This window comes from Phascolarctos cinereus, unplaced genomic scaffold, assembly GCF_003287225.1.
Source record: "Phascolarctos cinereus isolate Bilbo 61053 unplaced genomic scaffold, phaCin_HiC Scaffold_4;HRSCAF=312, whole genome shotgun sequence".
Lineage (NCBI taxonomy): Eukaryota > Metazoa > Chordata > Mammalia > Diprotodontia > Phascolarctidae > Phascolarctos > Phascolarctos cinereus.
Window position 1 is genome coordinate 39,800,135 of NW_027555847.1, and position 19,210 is coordinate 39,819,344.

Sequence of the window (19,210 nt, forward strand, 5' to 3'; positions counted from 1 at the left end):
AATACTGATTCCTATTAATATCCAGGTAACTATGGCCCAGTGGATAGAGTGTTATACCTGGAGTCAGGAAGACCTGAGTTCAAATCTGAGCTCAGATACTTACTAACTGTGTGACTCTGGTTAAATCATATAACCTCTATCTCAGCTTCTTCATCTGTAAAATGTGGATAATAAAAATAGCACTTACCTCTCAGGGTTATAAGGATTAAATGAGATATTTTAAGACACAGTGACAAACTTAAGCACTAGGTTGTGTGATCCTGGGCATGTCACTGAGCCCAGGAAGAGTCAGATACAACTAAACAACAACAACCTGTAGCCTTAGAGTCACCTAGACCAGTGGTTCAAACTTAAATAGAAATAGATCCCTGAGGGAGCATATTGACTTAGAAAACCACAAATCAGCATTATGTACATTATGTTATATTTTTATTTATTTTGTTAAACATTTCCCAATGATATTTTAATCTAATTGGGGCCACCCTCAGGAGTTTTTCAGCTCAAGGGCAGTGAATCTGACACCTCTGGCCTCAAAGATGAAAGGTGAATGTACTTGTTCAAGGTCACACAGTCAGTATGTGTCAGAGGCTCTGAGGAAGCCAGCTCTCTCATGTACTTCTTCCTCAGTCATAAACTGCATTGAAGGCACCCAGCAATAAATTTCATATGCAGACATATTTGGGAAACTTGAGTCATGCAGCTTATCCAGCAAAAGTCAGTAAGAAGAGCCTTTGATGAATCCTATCAAACCCTCCTAACATAAAGCCTTATCTAACACACTGAAGGTCTCCAGAGCCATTGTGCTGACCTCATTGTCTATGCCTGAGAAACCTGGACAGTCTACTAGTACCATGCCAGGAACTTAATCACTTTCATTTGATTTGTCTTAGGAAGATTCTGAAAATCACCTGGCAGGATAAGACACCAAGACACTGAGGACCTTTTTCTTGAACTACATTGAGAGCTCAACTATGATGGGCTGGCCATGTTGTTCGAATGCCAAATGTACTCTTGCTTAAACGATTATTTTGTGAAGAACTCACACAAGGAAGACATTCACATGGAGGTCAGAAGAAGCCATTACAAGGACATTCTCAATGTCTCTCTAAAGAGCTGTGGAACAGATTGTGAAACATGGGAGACACTGGCACAGGAGCACCCAGAATGGCATACCCTCATTAGAGAAGGTGCTGTGCTCTACGAACAAAGCAGAACTGCAGTAGCTCAAAAGAACCATCAGATACACAGATTTAGAGCCATCTCCACTCCAAATGGTCATATGGACTATTTGTACCTGATGATCTGTGGTAAAGACCGATGAGTCTACATCGGCCACAGTCAATCACACCGTACCTTGACCTCAAAATAGTGATGTCATTTTGGTCTTCTTTGAGAATGAAGGACAACAACCATACCATAACCTAACATGAAGTAAGTACCTTTTGTTACCTCCTTATGCCTCTCATGAGGCCCCATCAGGCTAACAACATAAACTAGAAGGTCAAAAATGAATTGATCTCTTAAGGAAATTAATAACCTGCCTGCATTCTCAGGCACAGGAGTACGTATGGCTCAACGTTCAGTCTATGTGAGTCATGCATTCAACAGGATAAGTTACTAGATTCTATTTTAGGTGACTCTCCCAGGTTGTGACCTGGGGAAGTCCCACATGTAGCAAATTTTGATACTTATATATCAAGAGAAAAGTGTGTTAGTATCCATTCAGAGAAGAGTATTCCATCTGAAAGGTAGGGTAAAAAATGTCCTGAGCCACAGCTCATAACTGAGGTGCTAAGAGAGGATGTGCCCTTTGTTGCAAAGAGGCAAGTACAAGATTGACGTAAGAAAAATTTTCTTAACAATTGTTTTTCACTTTCAGTCATTTGGTAATGTCTGACTCATCATGACCCCACTGACCATGGCATACCAATTCTGTCCAGGGGATTTTCTTGGCAAAGATACAGGAGTGGTTTGCCATTCCCTTCTCCAGCTCATTATACAGATGAAGAAACTGAGACAAACAGGGTTAAGTGACTTGCCCAGGGTCACACAGCTAGTAAGTGTGTAAGGCTAGATTTGAACTCAGATCTTCCTGACTCCAGGCCTGGTGCTCTCTCCATGGAACTGCCTCCTTCTAGCACTATCCAAAAAATGAAACACACTGCCCAGCAGGCCACTGCTTCCTCTTCCTTTGATGTAGCTGACCACCTGTCGTCTTCCCTTTCAGGTATAAGTTGTACTCAGTGGATTCTGAAGTTCCACCGAAATGTGAAATTCTACGATGCTAAAAACCTCAGGATGGCAGGATTCCACAGCGGACACACACATGTGCTCAAAATATTCAAATATATCAGTTGACTCATTAGTTTGGGTGTTCACTCTAATGATGCATATCCCAACCTGTCCACGCTTACCTATTCTGCTCATCCTCCTGTAAGTTTATACCACTACCACCACCACTTCTACTCATACTTCTATTGCTACTATCAATTATATACTCCCTTTAGCTTTGCAAGAGGTTTTTACAAATGCTGTTTCATTTTATCCTCAAAATAACCCTGGGAGGTAGGTGCTCTATTATCCCCATTTTACAGATGAGGCAGGTTGCCACAGAGTGACACCCCTCCCCCAGGGCAAGCTAGGTTTTTTTCAATTTCTCCCACATCCCAAGAATACAAATGGAATGCTTGGGCTGTGCATTCATTGTAGATAAAACACATCTATAGCCTGCTGACAAACCTGCAATAACCCCAGCAGTATTCTTTTGACGACTGATTTCCCTTCTTGTAGGATGCTTATTTTGATCTGGCTTACTTAGATAACTGTGCTGGTAAGGGCAGAGGTATATGAAATGTAAAGCTGATTACAGGTCCCACGGCTTCACTCTCACCTCCGATGAACTGACACATATTGAATAAGACGAGTAATTTTTTATTAAAAAAGAATCGTTGGTATGATTAATTGCTCAAAAGTAGCTACTACATTTTCAGCAAGTAGGTGAGAAAGTACAAACACTATAAAGAAACTACACTTTCATCAAGTAAAGTAAAATGATCAAATGGTTTTTTTTAGATGAAGTACAAGCCTGCTGACATTCCAACTGGGAAACATTTAAATTTCCTCTTTTCAAATTCCATAGGAGGTAACCTTCTTAGCAAATGGACTAGTCCAAGTAAGGTAGAAATCTCAGTCTAATAAAATTCAAAGAGACAATGAAATTTCCGCTGTAACTGGTTCTTTTTTTTCAAAGATTTTCTTAATCACTTTCCTTTCAAATCAAGGCAGAAGTGTTGAACAAGTTGAAATTTTTCCACAGGGATCTGACCATGGAAGCCTGAGGAATGATGCCATTTACTGATTACATTAAGAAACTTTAACGAAGAGAGACACTAAAAAGAAGCTTGGGACATATCTAGGAGAAAAAATAAATTAATGAAACTCATTTTAAAACTCTAGAAAGTTTTGTGGTTTTAATTGAAAATTAGTTGATCAGTATAATCTGCTCTTAATTTATTTCACAGGATCCTAAACTGAAAGGTAGAAGGGACCTAAAACATCACCATGTTCAACCGCCTCATTTTACACTTATAGAAACCGAGGCAGAGTGATATTATACGACTTGTCCAGGCTGACAAAGATAGTAAGCACATGAGGCAGAATTCAAACTCAAGTCTTTCTAAGTCTAAGTACAGCCCTTTCTTACTATTCCTTCAATTACATCAAGATCATCCTAGGTGGAAAATAACTTAGAATCACAGAGTCTTGGACTGGAAGAGAACTTAGGCAGCATATAAGCCAAGCCTCTCATTTTATAGATGTGGAAACTGAGTACATAACAAAATCAGAGAGCAGAAAGGATGGCAAGCCTCATCTAGCCCAGTCTCTTCATTTTGCAGATGAAGACACTGAGATCCACTGAAGAAGGACAAATGATGGCCCAAGGTCATTTCAGTGCTCAGTGGAACATCCTTGAATTGTATTCAGGTCTCCAGGATCCAAATCTTGCTACTCTACCCTATTTTGCTGAGTCACTTCCAATGGATATACATCACTGCTCTCTTTTGAAGAACAAGGTAAGAGATAATCATGTTGTTTTGAAGTACATAATTGGGAACTAAGAAGTGTATTATTTCCAATGTCATTTCCATACTAGTATTTTACCTTTTTTGCAATCTACCCTCTGCAATTTGTATTCCGAATCAAATACTTCACCATGGTCCGTGCTACAGAAAGACAAGTTCACAGCAGTTTTACCAAGATGGAAGCCCTTGCATATGGGGTGACTATTTAGGATCTTTTGCCTCTTTTTGCATCCCCAGCACTGAGCACAGTGCCCGGCACATAGCAGGTGCTTAAAAAAGTTTACTGAAAATTGAATTGAATTTAAAAAAACACAACAAACAAGCCAGCTATGCGGAGAAGCTCATCACTACAATTTTGACCAGTAGATGACGGAATTTGAAGCCCCCTGCTACCCACAAAGAAGCTACCACTTAAGCATGGAGGGGCTGTGATTTCTGTGAAAGGCTTCCCCTTTCAGATATCTAAGGAATCACAGGGTTTTTGGTTTCCTGAAATATGTCTGTGTAATTCATTATTCTCTTTGGAGATTACAAGTATTGCCCTAGAGGTAATTTCCTTCCTTGTGTTAATCACACATTTGTAAAAGGTACAAGATAAAAACAAGTTAAGTGTTAAATTGTTCATCAAGATGTAAAATAGGTGTTAAAAGTAAAAATGCCAAATTATATTTCAGTGAATGAAATAAAAGATCATTCTTTGAACTTGAGAGTTTTGGGATTAGTGAGACCCCTTTTTTTTTCCTTTTCACATAGAATCACAGAATCTTCAAGCAATAACTTTTATTACATTCTTGATAGATTATTTAACCTCTCTTCTTGAATACATCCAGTAATATGCAACTTACTACTTAACAAGGTTCCCAGTTCCATGGTTAGGTAGCTTGGTCTTGAAAGCTATAAGAGCAGTTCTCTAATTTGCAATTACGTCAGACTACATATTCCCTGTATTCTCTTCCATCTTTATTCATTATGAGAAAGTTTCTGTTTATACTGAACTGAAGACTTCCTGAGTGTGACTTTTAAACAAGCATTTGTAAAAACTTAATTTTAGAGCATAATTATTGTTTTCTTCCTTCTGTCTCCTTCTTTCACTATGATGTACTCATTTCTTATACTATATGCTACTAATACTACTACCACCACGACTACAATTTCTACTACTACTACCACCACTATTACAATTACTACTACTACTATCATTACTACTAGTACTACTACTGTCACCATGACCATTACAATTTCTACTATTACTATTACCACCACACCACCACCACCACTACTACTACTACTACTACTACTACTACTACTACTACTACTACTACTATCACCACCATCACTACTATTAATTTACATAAGCACTTATATAGTAATTTAATGTTTAGAAAATTGCCTACATATCTCCTTTGACCCTCACAAAAAGCTTGTAAGGTAGGAGTTATTATGAGGCTGAGAGGCTCATGGTCACACAGCTAGGATGTGTCTGAGGCAAGAATCAACCTTAGATTTTCTTGACTCCAGTTCAGCCAAGGGCTCTCTGCACTGTGCCACCTAGTTGCAGTAGTAAATTATAAATGTCTGATTTTATCACAAAGTCAGAAATTATTATGCGTATGGTCTTTCTTTGCCATGAGAATCATATGTATAATCAGAAAGACATGTCTGAATCCCACCTCAGGTGCTAGCTAGCTATACTCAGACAAGTCTTTCCAGCCTCAGTTTCTTCAAATGTAAAACAAGAAGAATAAACACACCTCCTCTAAGGGTTATTGTAAGCATCAAATGAGAAAATATATGGAAAGTGCTTTCCAAAACTTAAGTCATTATATAAATGTCGGCTATTATTACACCGTAAATGCCATCACAAACATTGACATCCACGAAATCAAATGGATTTCCTGAGAACTCTGAATTCTATGATATTTTGAAAGAAAGTTGTTTTCTATTATTTTGAAACAGAAAATACTTGATCAAACAGCAAATCAAGCCTGGCAAGTAGGACTCTCACCGGTCTTTTTAAGCAATTAGACAAGTCTGGTTTATAGGCATTACATTAGTCATTTGCAAACTGACACGCTAAAGTAATTAAAAGAATAGGCCTTAAGCAGGTTAAGCATTTCCCCTGTAATCCAGCCTTCCCTGTGCATTTGGCAGCCAAATCAGTTTTCTATAGACACAGGAAGCAGCAAGATCTAGCCTTGGGGTCAGGAGGTTCTGGCTCTGTCTGGGCCTCCGATGTACATATCTGTGCTGTGACTATCACTTCTCCCTGCCCCAGGCAACTCTGAGATTATCAACATTGACAGGTTTCTAAACTGTATCAATAGATGGAATTTCCATATCAGGAAGTTCTCTATACTAATGAAATCACAGGTCCAACCTCCTCTCCCCCTCAGTGAGCATAGTTTATTCAGGTCAAATATTGTGGATTTAATAGCCAAGCACTATTCTGGATTATGGTCTGTAATTCCAACATTGTAGACTAAAGTTTTCGTATTATGAATGATAAACCCAACTATGCTGAAAAAAATTGTATTCATATTTGTGCATATTAAGAAAAAAATGATGGGCAGCTAGGTGGCGCAATGGATAGAGCCCTTAAGTCAGGAGGACCTGAGTTCAAATCTGCCCTCAGACCAAATACTTGACACTTATTAGCCGTGTGACTCTGGGCAAGTCACTTAACTCCAACTGCCTGAAAAAAAAATGTGCATTAATGGTTTCATAATATTGTTTAAAATTTTTATTTATTTATCTATTTATTTATTTATTTTTGGTGAGGCAATTGGGGTTAAGTGACTTGTCTTACTACAGCTAGTAAGTGTTATGTGTCTGAGGCTAATTTTGAACTCAGGTCCTCCTGACTCCAGGGCCAGTGCTCTATATCCACTGCACCACCTAGCTGCCCCAGTTTCATAATATTTTAAGGCCACAAAGTTGTATTTTTAAATATAGAGAAATGTAACATGATGTGCCATTGATGAAAATATAGATTAAAAGAGTAATCTCACATCTAGGCTCTCTTAGTCCGTGTATTTTTAAAAATGTGAATTACTTAATAATGAATAAAAACTTAGCCAAGCACATGGATGTTGTGCTGCAAGAATAAAAAATCTAGTACTTAGGCTGAATAACATTTGCTGGTAATATTTTCCTCGGAGAAAAACATTTTTCATCTGCCAAATGGTCAAACCAGGAGAATGTAATAAGATACAAAAAGTAATCCACCATTCATGTTTAATACTAGTTTATCTGCAACATCTAAGTAAGACTCAAAAATCAAATAGTATTGATTTGCTTGTGGATTTATGTTGATTAGGAAGCAACCTTCACACTGGTGATTGTGAGTTGTGTTTAAATTTCAATACACGTTCATTTACAGATTACACAATTTGGTAGGAAACACTACTTTCTCTGGCTGGGGTCTGTATTTTGATTTGGGGGGGGGAGGTATTCCTGCTGACCCGTATTATTTGAAGATTCTTTCATTTAAGCCAATTAGCATCCCAATCAGGCAAGAGAGAGTTTGAAATAGCTGATACTTTTGGCTGAGCTGCTATTTTGAACTTCTTATAAAACATCAAGCCTGGAGAATTTAAAACATATTAATATCAATTAAATTGGTCATAAGATAATAGAGTGGAAAGGGGCCTGCCAAACCACCTAGTCCAATTACCTAATTGTGTGTATTTGTAGGTATATGTAAATGCATATGCTTATTTATATATGTATATGTTTATAAATGTGTGCGCATATATATATATATATATATGTATATATATATATATATATATATATATATACACACACATATATATATATAGGTATCTAGATGGATAGAACATAGATTATCTTTACAGGTCTAGAGATGATAGATAGATAGATGAATAGATAAGATAGGTAATAGGTAGTTGAATAGGTAAGCCAGATAAATGATTAGACAGAGAAATAAATACATAGGTAAATAGATAGATAAATGAAAACTGAGACCCTGAAAGGGCCTTATGTGACTTCTCCAAAGCCACACTGGTAATAAGGGTCAGGGTTAGGATTTGAATGCAGGTTCTCTGCCTCCAAAGCAAATTATATTTTTAGATTCCTCTGTAAGTGAGTACAATGGGTTTGTTTAGTTCAAAAGGCATTGGAGCTTCAGGGATTTCAATCCCATTTCCATGTCTGGACTCCACCCTAAATGCCAAGATATTTTCAGTGAAAAAGGTCTTAGGCTTTGGGCCCTTTTCATACTAAATATCTTGGCACTTTTGTAGTGTGGAGCCGGGTTTTTGGATTTCACAAAATAATGGAAACAATAATTGATTTGGTCATCCCAGTGCCACATATGGTCTTCATTTTAAATGCAAATTATGCAACATAAGGGACTCCTTCCTTTCCATTCAGAGAATCTGAAAATACCTACGCATTTTCTTTGTGGTTGCATTCACTGTAGCACTGAAAGGTCCCATCCCAGCACTGTTGTATGCTCGGACAGCGGTATAATATACTAAGTTGCTCTGCAGACCCTGAAGTCTGGCCGATGTCTCATTCCCCATGACTTTTATTCTGCTGGATGAGTCTTCTTTGCCTCCATTGTTCCAGTACCGAATCTAAAAAGGGGTACAAAAAGTTGTACAAAACATTGATGTTGGGGCTATTCATGAAAGATCATCCAACACAAAAGTATGATTTTTCCTTGAGCGACCTTTGACACTGTGTTTTATTTTGAAATGATAAAACTGCTAAGACAAGGCTTTCAGATAAATATTAAATGACCACAATCCTGAAACCTGACCCTCTCTGCAACTGTGTGACTGTGAAGATGAGATTTGCTACAGAACATCATTTATAAAAGTCTATTCCCTTCTCAAATTTTAATAAGAAGATACTCGCATTCTCATAAAGATTTTATTGAGAAGAAAAAAGCAGTTGTTTGCATCTTCTTGGCAGCCAGTCTGTGGTAATATGGCAGTCCGTGTTGTTTGGTTTTTTTTCCCTCCATTCATTTAACATCATTAGAGAACTGGACACAGTCAGAAAGGTCAGGGTTCAAATCTCATCTCCACAGCCAAATTGCTGTATAATCCTGGGAAAGTCAATTGACTTCTCTGAATGTCAGATTCCTCATTTGTAAAATAGATACAGTAATACTTGTAGTACCCATCTCACAGGGCATTTAGAACAGTCGGTGCTATAAAATAAATCATTGACATTGTATATGCCATCATTATTCATTACTGAAAATCATACCCTCAATGCTTTTAAAATTGTGTACCCACCATCACTAATATGTACATATGTAAATAAACGTTGTCTTCCCTGATAAAATGTTAATTTCCTTGAGCTCAAAGACTATTTCATAAATGTGTTTTTATTCTAACACCTAACAGACTTCCTGGCACATTGTAGGCAATAAATGCTTATCAATTGGTTGATTAAGGCTATGTATGCTTACTAGGGACCAGTGTCTCTTCGTGCATTCATCTTTTTTAGCCACTATTTTCATTTATTCACGTAGTATGAGATCTTTGAAATTCATCATGAATAGTGAAAATCATTTGTTATAAAAACGTTGACAAATTGTTTCCATTTAGTTACCTGTTATGCTCTTTCCTGTTTCAACTGCAGATTCTTTGGGGATAATCTAGCTAAGTTGGGTTTCATGCTTTCTGAAGGCTTGATTTACCTACCATGAATCTTTAATTTTATTATAATTTTCCACCATCCTTTATATAATTCAAAGCATTTTTTATCTTTATATCATATACTCATATTGTTTTTGGCAAGTTAAGTAAAATCAAGTCAAGAAGCACTTATTAAGCACCTACTATGTATTTCATGTGCTATAATCTTTCATTATCTAGCAATTTGGTTAATTTTTTAACTGTTAGTATTCCTATTATGGAAAGAAACGACCATCAACAGTGGGTCTCAACGCAACCAGTATCCAGACTGAATTACCATTCCCAGGATCATAGTTTGAGAGCTAGAAGGAACCTTCAAGATGATCTAATATGGCTTGCATATTTTCCAGATGGGGAAATTTAGGCCTAGATTGGTCAAATGACTTGCCCAAAGTCACACATGCAGTAAGTGGTAAAGCCAACAATGAGCTAGTTCCCCTCATTCCATATCCAACAGTATTTCCACTGACCCTCAAAATTTCTTTGAGAAGCAAAATTGTTAGCTATCCTTTTCCCTTTCTTTTCTCTTGAGTTCAAGGGCCATATTGTCCAAATTGTGCCTAAAGTCTATTGAAAGAAATCTATACTGACAGATTTCCAGGGAATCTAAATACTTCTTCATGCACCTTTTATCAAAGGTAATGAGGAGGAAAAGTATTTGAAAAAAAGCAATAAGCAATGAATTAGTTTCTTACGACTTTTGAAATGCAACTCAGTAGTATAAACTAAGTAAATACTTTATTACTTTGCTAAGAGACTCTTTCTAGAACTTAATTTCTAAAGCTACACTATAAAAATTTATTAGGCTAATATGAATTTATTTAAAACTTTATATAATTTAAAGTACTTGCTGTTCGCCAGTCAATAAGATAACCTACTATTCCTTAACGAAGATAATAGACACTTGAAGTGCATCTAATTTAAAAATCTCGTTTTCCCCTGTTCCATGAATCTTAGTCAAACAGGGTTTATTGTTCCTTATGTGGGACAATGCTTAGCTAAAAATAATGTATCTGAAATTCCATTTATTGTACTTTTCAAAAATTCCAGATCATGGAAATCTGCAACACCAGCTCTGCGGTGCATGCCCAGGCTTCCTTTCTTACAAGCTATGTCATCATGATTATGTCATTTAACTCTTTGAGGCTCAATATCCGTACTTGAAAAATGGTCTATTTATACTAAATGAGGCCTAGGATTATTGCAACAGCCAAAAGCCCTTTGCAAACTGTGAAAAGCAGAATCACATGAGCCATTTTTCTGATGATGCTTACTATGGCGTTTGCTGCAATTACCTACTCTTATCACATATGTTCTATGGGAAAATAGATCATCCATTGACTCTGCATTGTATTTTCAACAAAACATGGATTATGAAAAATGCTAATCTTGGGAAATTCTTAGGAAGTGGCTTTAGAATTTGTTTTCCATTTCAGCCACAATATAATTTGAACCACAACTCAAAAAAATGTTTAGCAGTTTAATAGTCCTCTTCTGATGTACCTGCAAAGGGGAAAGAAAGTACCTTGCCGAGCAATTATGAAACAAATTCCATTAAAGTACATATTAGAGCTCAGATCATCCAATAACTTATTCAATTTTAGGCTTATTTATTTGAATTATATGTATGACTGTCCAGGTGTGCTGCTACAGTTTATCTACAATGATTAGTCTTGGGCAACTTTACCAGTGCTGGTAGGAAATTAGCTTTTTCCACTGAGGTCTGCCTTTTTTTTCTGAGAGGTACTCAAATGTTTGGTGTATTTCTTAGTAACCATTAATATAACAGGGAACAAACATCACCCTTTTCCATGTGTTTGACCCATGGGGCCATCTATGTGTTCTGACTTATTGCTCTGCTAGCCACACATGTTTTAAACTTACATTTCTCTAAGCATTGGCTAAATTTATTAACATTTCATGCAATGTATTAACCTTTAACCTTTTATCACAATGGCCAGGATTTTCCTGTTTTCCTTTTTTTTTTTTTTACATTTGAAACTTAAGATAAGTTAAAGACATTAACAAGAATGAATCTGAAACGACAGACTCAGATTGTCTGACAAATAGCAAATAGATGTTAATGGCCAGGAATACAAGTCCTTCCATCTCTACTCCCTTTCATAATGTAGAAGGGGGCAAGAGAAGATTTGTGTCAGAGTCTGTCAGACTTTTCCGATAACAGAAATTGGTGCCTCGAGAAATGAGCTCATGAACTCTTACTTTGTCAAATAGGAAAGAAAATTAGTCTGGATACCAATGATGATGTGTTACTCAGTACGCCACATGGCAACCACCAGCCCTTACTGAGATGAAAGATAGGAAAGTTATTAAAATTTTTAAACTTATGTAACAAACTGGGGAAAAACATAGCATCAGAAATGTAACTATGTTCATTGGCAATTATATCAATTGCTTTGCCATTTCATGCAGTTTCATTTCTAAATGATTGAGTGGTATTATAATTTCATCTGATAGAATAGTGAGCTAAATGTCTTTTCCTTGCATAAAAAAAACTCATCTAGAGTTGTTTTCTTACTCCTGATTTTTATGAAGTTCCTATTAAATACATTTTCAGGATTATCTCTTTGTAGTAATGCCTATTTGCCATTTTGAACTTATTTCAGCACGTCTCTTCCTATTTAAACCTCTCAGTTCATTAGATTTATATAATAGAGAGACATCGTGCATTCTAAATTATATGAAATTAATGAAATATCTCTCCCTCCCACTTCTCTTCTTTCTCGTCCCTTGAAAAGCTCACCCAGTGTTACCCATTTAATTGTATTTACTGCAATAACTCCAAATCTTTATCACTGGACCTGAGTTTCAGGCCTGTATTCCTAGTCTCTTCTAAGACATAGCTATCAGTGTTGTCCAAGGATCCAATTTGCCACCTCTGTAGTACATATAAGTTAACCACCCTCCCACCTCCCATTCTGTCAGTACTCACAGTGTTCTGCACCCAGTCACTCAGTCTGGAAACTCTGGAGTCATCTTTGACTGCTCCTTCTCCTTCATCACCCATTTCCAATTTGCTTTCAAGTCCTCTGGAATTTTTTTCTGAGTTTTCTATCTTCAACTGTCACCATGCTCATTCCTGCCACAATGCTTTCTATTCAACTTCTCTCTGCTCCTTCCACTCATTCCTCCTTGTCTTCGAAAATCCAGCTCAAGTTCTATAAGTCTTTTTCAAAATTCTCATTCTTATTATTGACCGTTAGCTCTTACCAAGTACTTAGACACCCTCCTCCCATTAAACTACAGTGGCTCCCTATGGACACCAGGATCAACCATAAAATCCTCCATAACCAGGCCCCTTTCCCCATCTTCCACGCCCTTCCCAATCATCATGTGCTCTGTGACTCACTGACAGTGGTTTCCTTGCAGAAGAAACTCCATTTTCCAACTCCTGTTATTTTCATTGGCTATTTCCCATGTCTGAATTCTCCTCCTTCTCATTCCTGCCTTCTGGATTCCTTGGCTTACTTCAAAGTCTTAGCTAAAATCTCATTTTCTCCCTTAATTCTACGTCCTTCACTCTGCTGATTTTCTCCAGTTTTTCCCGTATAGATCTTGTTTATATATACTTGTTTTCATGTTGTCTCCCTCATTATAAACTGTGAGCTCCCTGAGAACATGAACTATCTTTTGCCTTTCTATGAATTCCTAGTGTTTAGTATACTGCCTGACACACAGTGGGTGCTTAATAAATATTTATTGAATGACTAGAATTAATTTGATTCTGCCTTATATTACCCTCTGTTTTATATACCGCCCCCCCCCAATTAAACTATAGGCTCCTTGGAGGCAGAGAGCTTGATTTATTCTTCTTTTATCTGTACCTAGGCCAGTGCCAAGAACATAGTAGGTTCTCAGTATATATACATACTTGTTAAATTTAACTGAGGTCCCCCCGTGGTTTCTAGGTGTGGCTTATATGAGACAGTACCCTAGTTAGATATGCTCTAGTAATGAAATGTCAACATAAAATATATGGTTATTCACAGTCATCAAACAGACATTAGCATTGTAAAATACATATATACATGATTCAGTGGTTTTGCATTAAAAGGGATTACCTCATAACCCAGTAATCGTCCACTGCTCATTTTCCAAGGAATGGCATCCCAGGAAACTTCGATTATTGATGATGAAAGGCTATTGGCCAAGACGTGAGATGGAGCTACTGTAGGTTCTGAGTTGGAAGAATTGAAATTAAAATAAATACATACACGTATTATATATATGTGTATATGTAGATACATACATAGAAAGAGAGAGGCAGAGACAGAGAGAGACAGAGACACAGAAACAGAGACAAAGATAGAAAGAGATATTATTTTGGTAATTGTATGAAAAAAATCCACTGTTGTATCTAATTTTTATAAAAGATTATACAGAAATATTATAGAAACACAATTCAACCCAACAAATACTTGCTACGCTTCTACTATATGTGAGGCAAAATATGCTGCTAAAATTATAAGCCCTGCTGTTCAAGTATAATCAAAATATAATTACCTACCTTCCTCAGCAGAGAAAACAGTTGTCACTGGGCTGAATGGCCCTTCACCTTTGTTATTATATACACCAACTTTTACTTCATAGGGTGAAAAAGAGAGGATACTTTCATTCCTAAAGACATATCTTGGGGTATCAGGAGATGTAACCACCGTCTGGATCCACGTGGTAATACCAAGAGGTCTGAAGGCAACAACGTAGCCAAAACCTTCCCCATTCTGTAATTCCTCAGGGACTGGCTGTATTAAGAAAAAGTAAAAAAAGTCAGCCCCATTGAATCTCCTCTTCTCAAGTCTATATTATTATTGGTGGCATTTTAACTGCACAATATTTCAAATTTTTTACAGAGGGAGAAGAGAGGTGCACCAAACTTTGTATAATTCAGCAAATAAAAGCTAGAAGCAAGACAGCTGCATTTCTAATTTCTTTTCTTTCAATAATCAAGTTTATAACTTTGTGTTTATATGACATCAAACAATATGGATGATAAGTAAAAATAACTTTGATGCAGATGTTTGAAACTTTCTGATTGTTTAGCATCTTGTAGACAAAAAACAAACTAGCCAAGTAATAAATAACTGATTTCTTGTGCCTTCCATGCATTAGATGTTTTGGTAGATGTTTCCAAATCTGATTAAGGACTGAACATTTTGGTTGACTACAATTCAACTCATAAGCCAAGATTTCAAAAATAAAACAAAACTACATAAATGGTCTAATCACTGTCATTGAGCTGGCAGAAAGGAACCACAACACTAATATTAAAATAATTACTATGTATTTAGCAGAATTCATTGCTTTCAATGCTGAAACCTGGCTAAGTTGGAAATTCCTGTTGACAAGTGTAATTATTTGTTTCACCTTGCTACAACAATCTTTTGCTTATGCTTATTTATTACCTTGAAACCTTAAAAGAATGCCAACAATTCCCAGGCCTCCTAACATTCAAATGTACAGCTGAAATTTATACTGATTACACACAAACACACAGTGCTGAAAAGAAGGACAGGAATAGAACAAAACATAAATCAAAAGGAAGGATCGAGTAACACACATTGCCTGGATAGGTTGGAGTTGTAATCTAGAGACAGGCTCCTACCATATCCCCCAAGCACAGAGCTGAGATAGACAGGCACTGTCAACGTAACTTACGTCCCAAGTTATAACCAGTTCCGACCGACTGCCACCTCCCCCACTTACTTCTGAAGGGGGTACTTCTGGAACTGTGGGGAAGACAAATATAGAGAAGCCAATACTTAAGCTTATTAACATCTATTTGAAGGAAAATTCTTTTGCATTCAACACTTATTTTTGAAGTAGTGTCATCATTGAAATACCTAGTGTGGAATATTTCTTTTCTGGATGTCTCTGAAGTAATTGAAATCTATGTGTAAAAACAAATAAGGGACTGGAAAGGTCAGATGTGTTAGGAAAAATCACACACCTGATACCATAAAGTTATATCCCCTTATGACCTCAACAAATATGTATGTATTTTCAATAGCAGATTGGTCAAAATAAAAATAAGAGCCCCAAAATTAAAATATGAAATTAGGGGGGAAATACAACCCTTTTGCTCTATGATAATGACAATTTAACATGCAGATAATCACTGTGATAATTATTTTGACAATGTCATTTTTTATAGGAATGAATGACATACACATAAGACCACACTCATCACAAACAACATGAAATCTCCTAATTTCACATTTATTTTGAGAATGTACTTCAACCTTGAAGTTATCCTTCATGACCCTACACATTCTACCTAAATACTCTATTGAAGTCTTTGGTACCTTGGTACTTTCTCCAAGATTGAACATTGAATAGTTAAAATTATTTAAACACATTCAGTGACACAAAAGGCAAAATTGTAAAGCAGATAAGAGAACAAGACTTGTAATAAGGAAGACCTGGATTTAAGTCCTGTCTCTGACACACATTGGCTTTGTAAGCCTGGGCAAGTCACATAATGTGTCAGTGGCCCAGGAAACTCTTTAAAGACTATAAGTGACAGATGAGTTGTCGATCTATATTGGTTCAGGTAGTCTCCACACTGGGAATCCTTCACACCTACGAAGTATAAATCCAGGAGAAAAACAAACAGTGATTGATATTGTGGCTAAAGCATGAAAAAATTATACCAGATGTCACTCAAGCATTATCTTCATCTGACTTAATATTATGTAACCTGAAAATGCCGAGTCTGTATGGTCACTATTCCATTATCAGATTTCTGTAAAGGGCCTTCTAAAATTGAAGGTTAGAATCAAGAATTTTGAGGCACTGAAATGAAGAAGTTTTATATTTGCTTCCACTAATTAATCTTCTTAGGGATGATAGTAGTTGTTTTTCAAAATTTTAAAACAGGAAGGACATGCATAAACTCACTTGAAATGGTTCAATTATATCAAAAGGGATGAAAATGAGACCAAATAAAGTTTCCCCATGGGTCTTCTCAGATGCTGTCAAGTCTAAATGTCTACTATTCATGGAGATGTCATTTTCACTATCAACATCAAAATTACCCTACAGTAGCAACAAATACATATTCGTTCAATAGTAAGTAAAGACCATTCCCGATGGATAATTCTATCCACTGGAAAGATTATCTATTGAAACAAATAAATTGGTTTTCAGGGGTAAGGAACCTGAAGCCTCAAGGCCACATGTGGCCTTCTAGGTCCAAGTTTTACAGAACAAATATTTTTATTAAGGGGATTTGTTCTGTGAAGGTTGGATTCAGTCAAGGGCTGCACCTGAGGACCTAGAGGGCTACATGTGGCCTTGAGACCACAGGTTTCCCACCCCTGATAGGTATTGGGGATGACTGCATTTGAATAGCAATTCAGAAATTCTAAAAGTAAGACCAAATCCCAGTTGATCCTTTCAGTCAAAAGCATTTCAGTCAAAAATACAAGAAAGTAATATGTTCCCACCATTGTGCTAAGCGCTGGCAATACAAAGAAGCACAAAACAGGCCCTGCCCTTAAGGAGATCATTTGGTTTGGGGAAATGACCTACGAATATGCAAGATATCTACAGAGAAGATGGATAGTCATCTCAGAAGGGGACTAGTAATTGGGGGGACAGGCAAAAGGCTCCTGAAGAAAATGATAATTGAGTGCATATTTGTTGGAAGCCAGGGAAGAAAAGAGATTAAGTTTAAGAGTGAGAGCATTCCAGGCAAGGGGAACAGTGAGTGGAAAGCCAGAGGTAGCATATTCTATATAAGAAACAATACGTAAGCCAGGGAGACTCAATCATTAAGTGTACTGAGGGGAATAATGTGCAAGACTAGAAAGCCTCAGGAAAGGGAAAGGCTGTGAACAGCTTTAAATGCCAAATGATGACTTTATCTTTCATCTTAAGGAAATAAAGAGCCACTGAGGTTTTTGGGGAGGAGGGTGACACAGCCAGTCCTATACTTTAGGAACTTTTTCAACTTAGTGGAAAATGGACTAGACTAGGGAGACACTTGAGGCAGAAAGAACAAATAGACGAATACTATAGTAATCTAGGTATGAGATGATTATAGCCTGAACTAGGGTGGTGGCTATGTGAATGGTGAGAAGGTGGACATGTATAATAGCTATAACAGGTAGCATTTATATAATGCTTACAACGTACCAAGCACTGGTTTACAATTATTATCTCATTTGATCTTTTTCTCATTCTTCTCCCTCATAACAATAACAGTCACTGTTTACATAGCACTTTAATGTTTGCAAAGATGTTTCTAAACATCTCATTTTAGCCTCCCAACAACTCTAGGAAGTGCTACAACCACCCCCTTTTTACACATGAGGAAACTGAGGCAAAGAGAGGTTAAATTACTTGCCTATGGTCACATAGCTAGTAAGTGTCCAAAGCTAGATTTGAAGTCAGGTCTTCCAGACGTCAGGCCTGGCACTCTATCCACTGCACCATCTTTTTTTTCTTTTTTTTTGGCTAGGCAATGGGGGTAAGTGACTTGCCCAGAGTCACACAGCTAGTAAGTGTTATGTGTCTAAGGCCGGATTTGAACTCAGGTCCTCCTGAATCCAAGGCCAGTGCTCTATCCACTGAGCCACCTAGCTGCCCCTACCACTGCACCATCTTAAGCTGCATATATGATCGATATTGTGAAGGTAGAAATGATAAGATTTAGCAACAGATTAAATGTGATGTGAGAGTGCAGAGGTGGGGATGATATTGAAGTTGTGAGCATGGGTGAGTGAGTGGATGTATGGTAAAGAAGTTTAGAAGTTTGGAGGGAGTTTAGCATAGAAGATAATAAGTTTAGTGTTGAACACATTGCATTTGAGACATTTAGCTTGGGAAGGCCAAAAGACAGTTGGTGATACGTAACTGTAACTCAGGAGGGAGACTCCGGTTGAGGATACAGATTTAAGAATCACATGCATAGAAATTCTAACCCATGGGAGAAATGCAATCTCTAAGCTAGAAAGTAGAAAGGGAAGATATTAGAAAACCCAGGATAGATTCTTGGGGGACACCTATAGTTAGTAAGTATGACATGGATGAAGGTCCAGCAAAGGAGTCTGTGGAGCAGACAGACAGGTAGGAGAAGAACCAAGAGAAAGCAATGTCATGAAAACCTAGAGAGGAGGGAGTACCCAGGAGAACATGACAGTTGTGTCAAATGGTCAAGTAAGGTAAGTATGGAGAAAAAAAAAGTCTTTAGACATGGCAATTTAGATATAACTGGCAACTTTGGAGAGATCTTTTTCAGTTAACTGATGGCATCAGAAACCAGATTATAGAAGGTTTTAAAGAAAGTAAGAGGAAATGTATAAAAGAAGCACCTCATGTAGATAGTAACCTCAGACTCTGGCCAAGAAGAGAGAGGGGAAAGGGGAGAGATCTGGGATAACACAGTGGGCATGGTTGGATCAAGATACTTTTTTTTCTTTTTTTTTTTTC

The 19,210-nt window shown here is 37.1% G+C and overlaps 1 protein-coding gene across 1 annotated transcript in view; it reads right to left on the reverse strand.

Moving 5' to 3' along the window:
* The window catches only part of CNTN3 (contactin 3), a 439,279-nt gene that overhangs the window by 18,649 nt on the left and 401,420 nt on the right, over positions 1 to 19,210 (reverse strand). Inside the window, exons 17-20 of the mRNA XM_021007573.2 lie at positions 15,434 to 15,504; positions 14,286 to 14,520; positions 13,840 to 13,955; positions 8,497 to 8,683 (exon numbers count right to left, since the gene is read on the reverse strand). Coding sequence (XP_020863232.1) covers positions 8,497 to 8,683; positions 13,840 to 13,955; positions 14,286 to 14,520; positions 15,434 to 15,504 — 609 coding nt within the window. The remainder of the gene's footprint in view (positions 1 to 8,496; positions 8,684 to 13,839; positions 13,956 to 14,285; positions 14,521 to 15,433; positions 15,505 to 19,210) is intronic.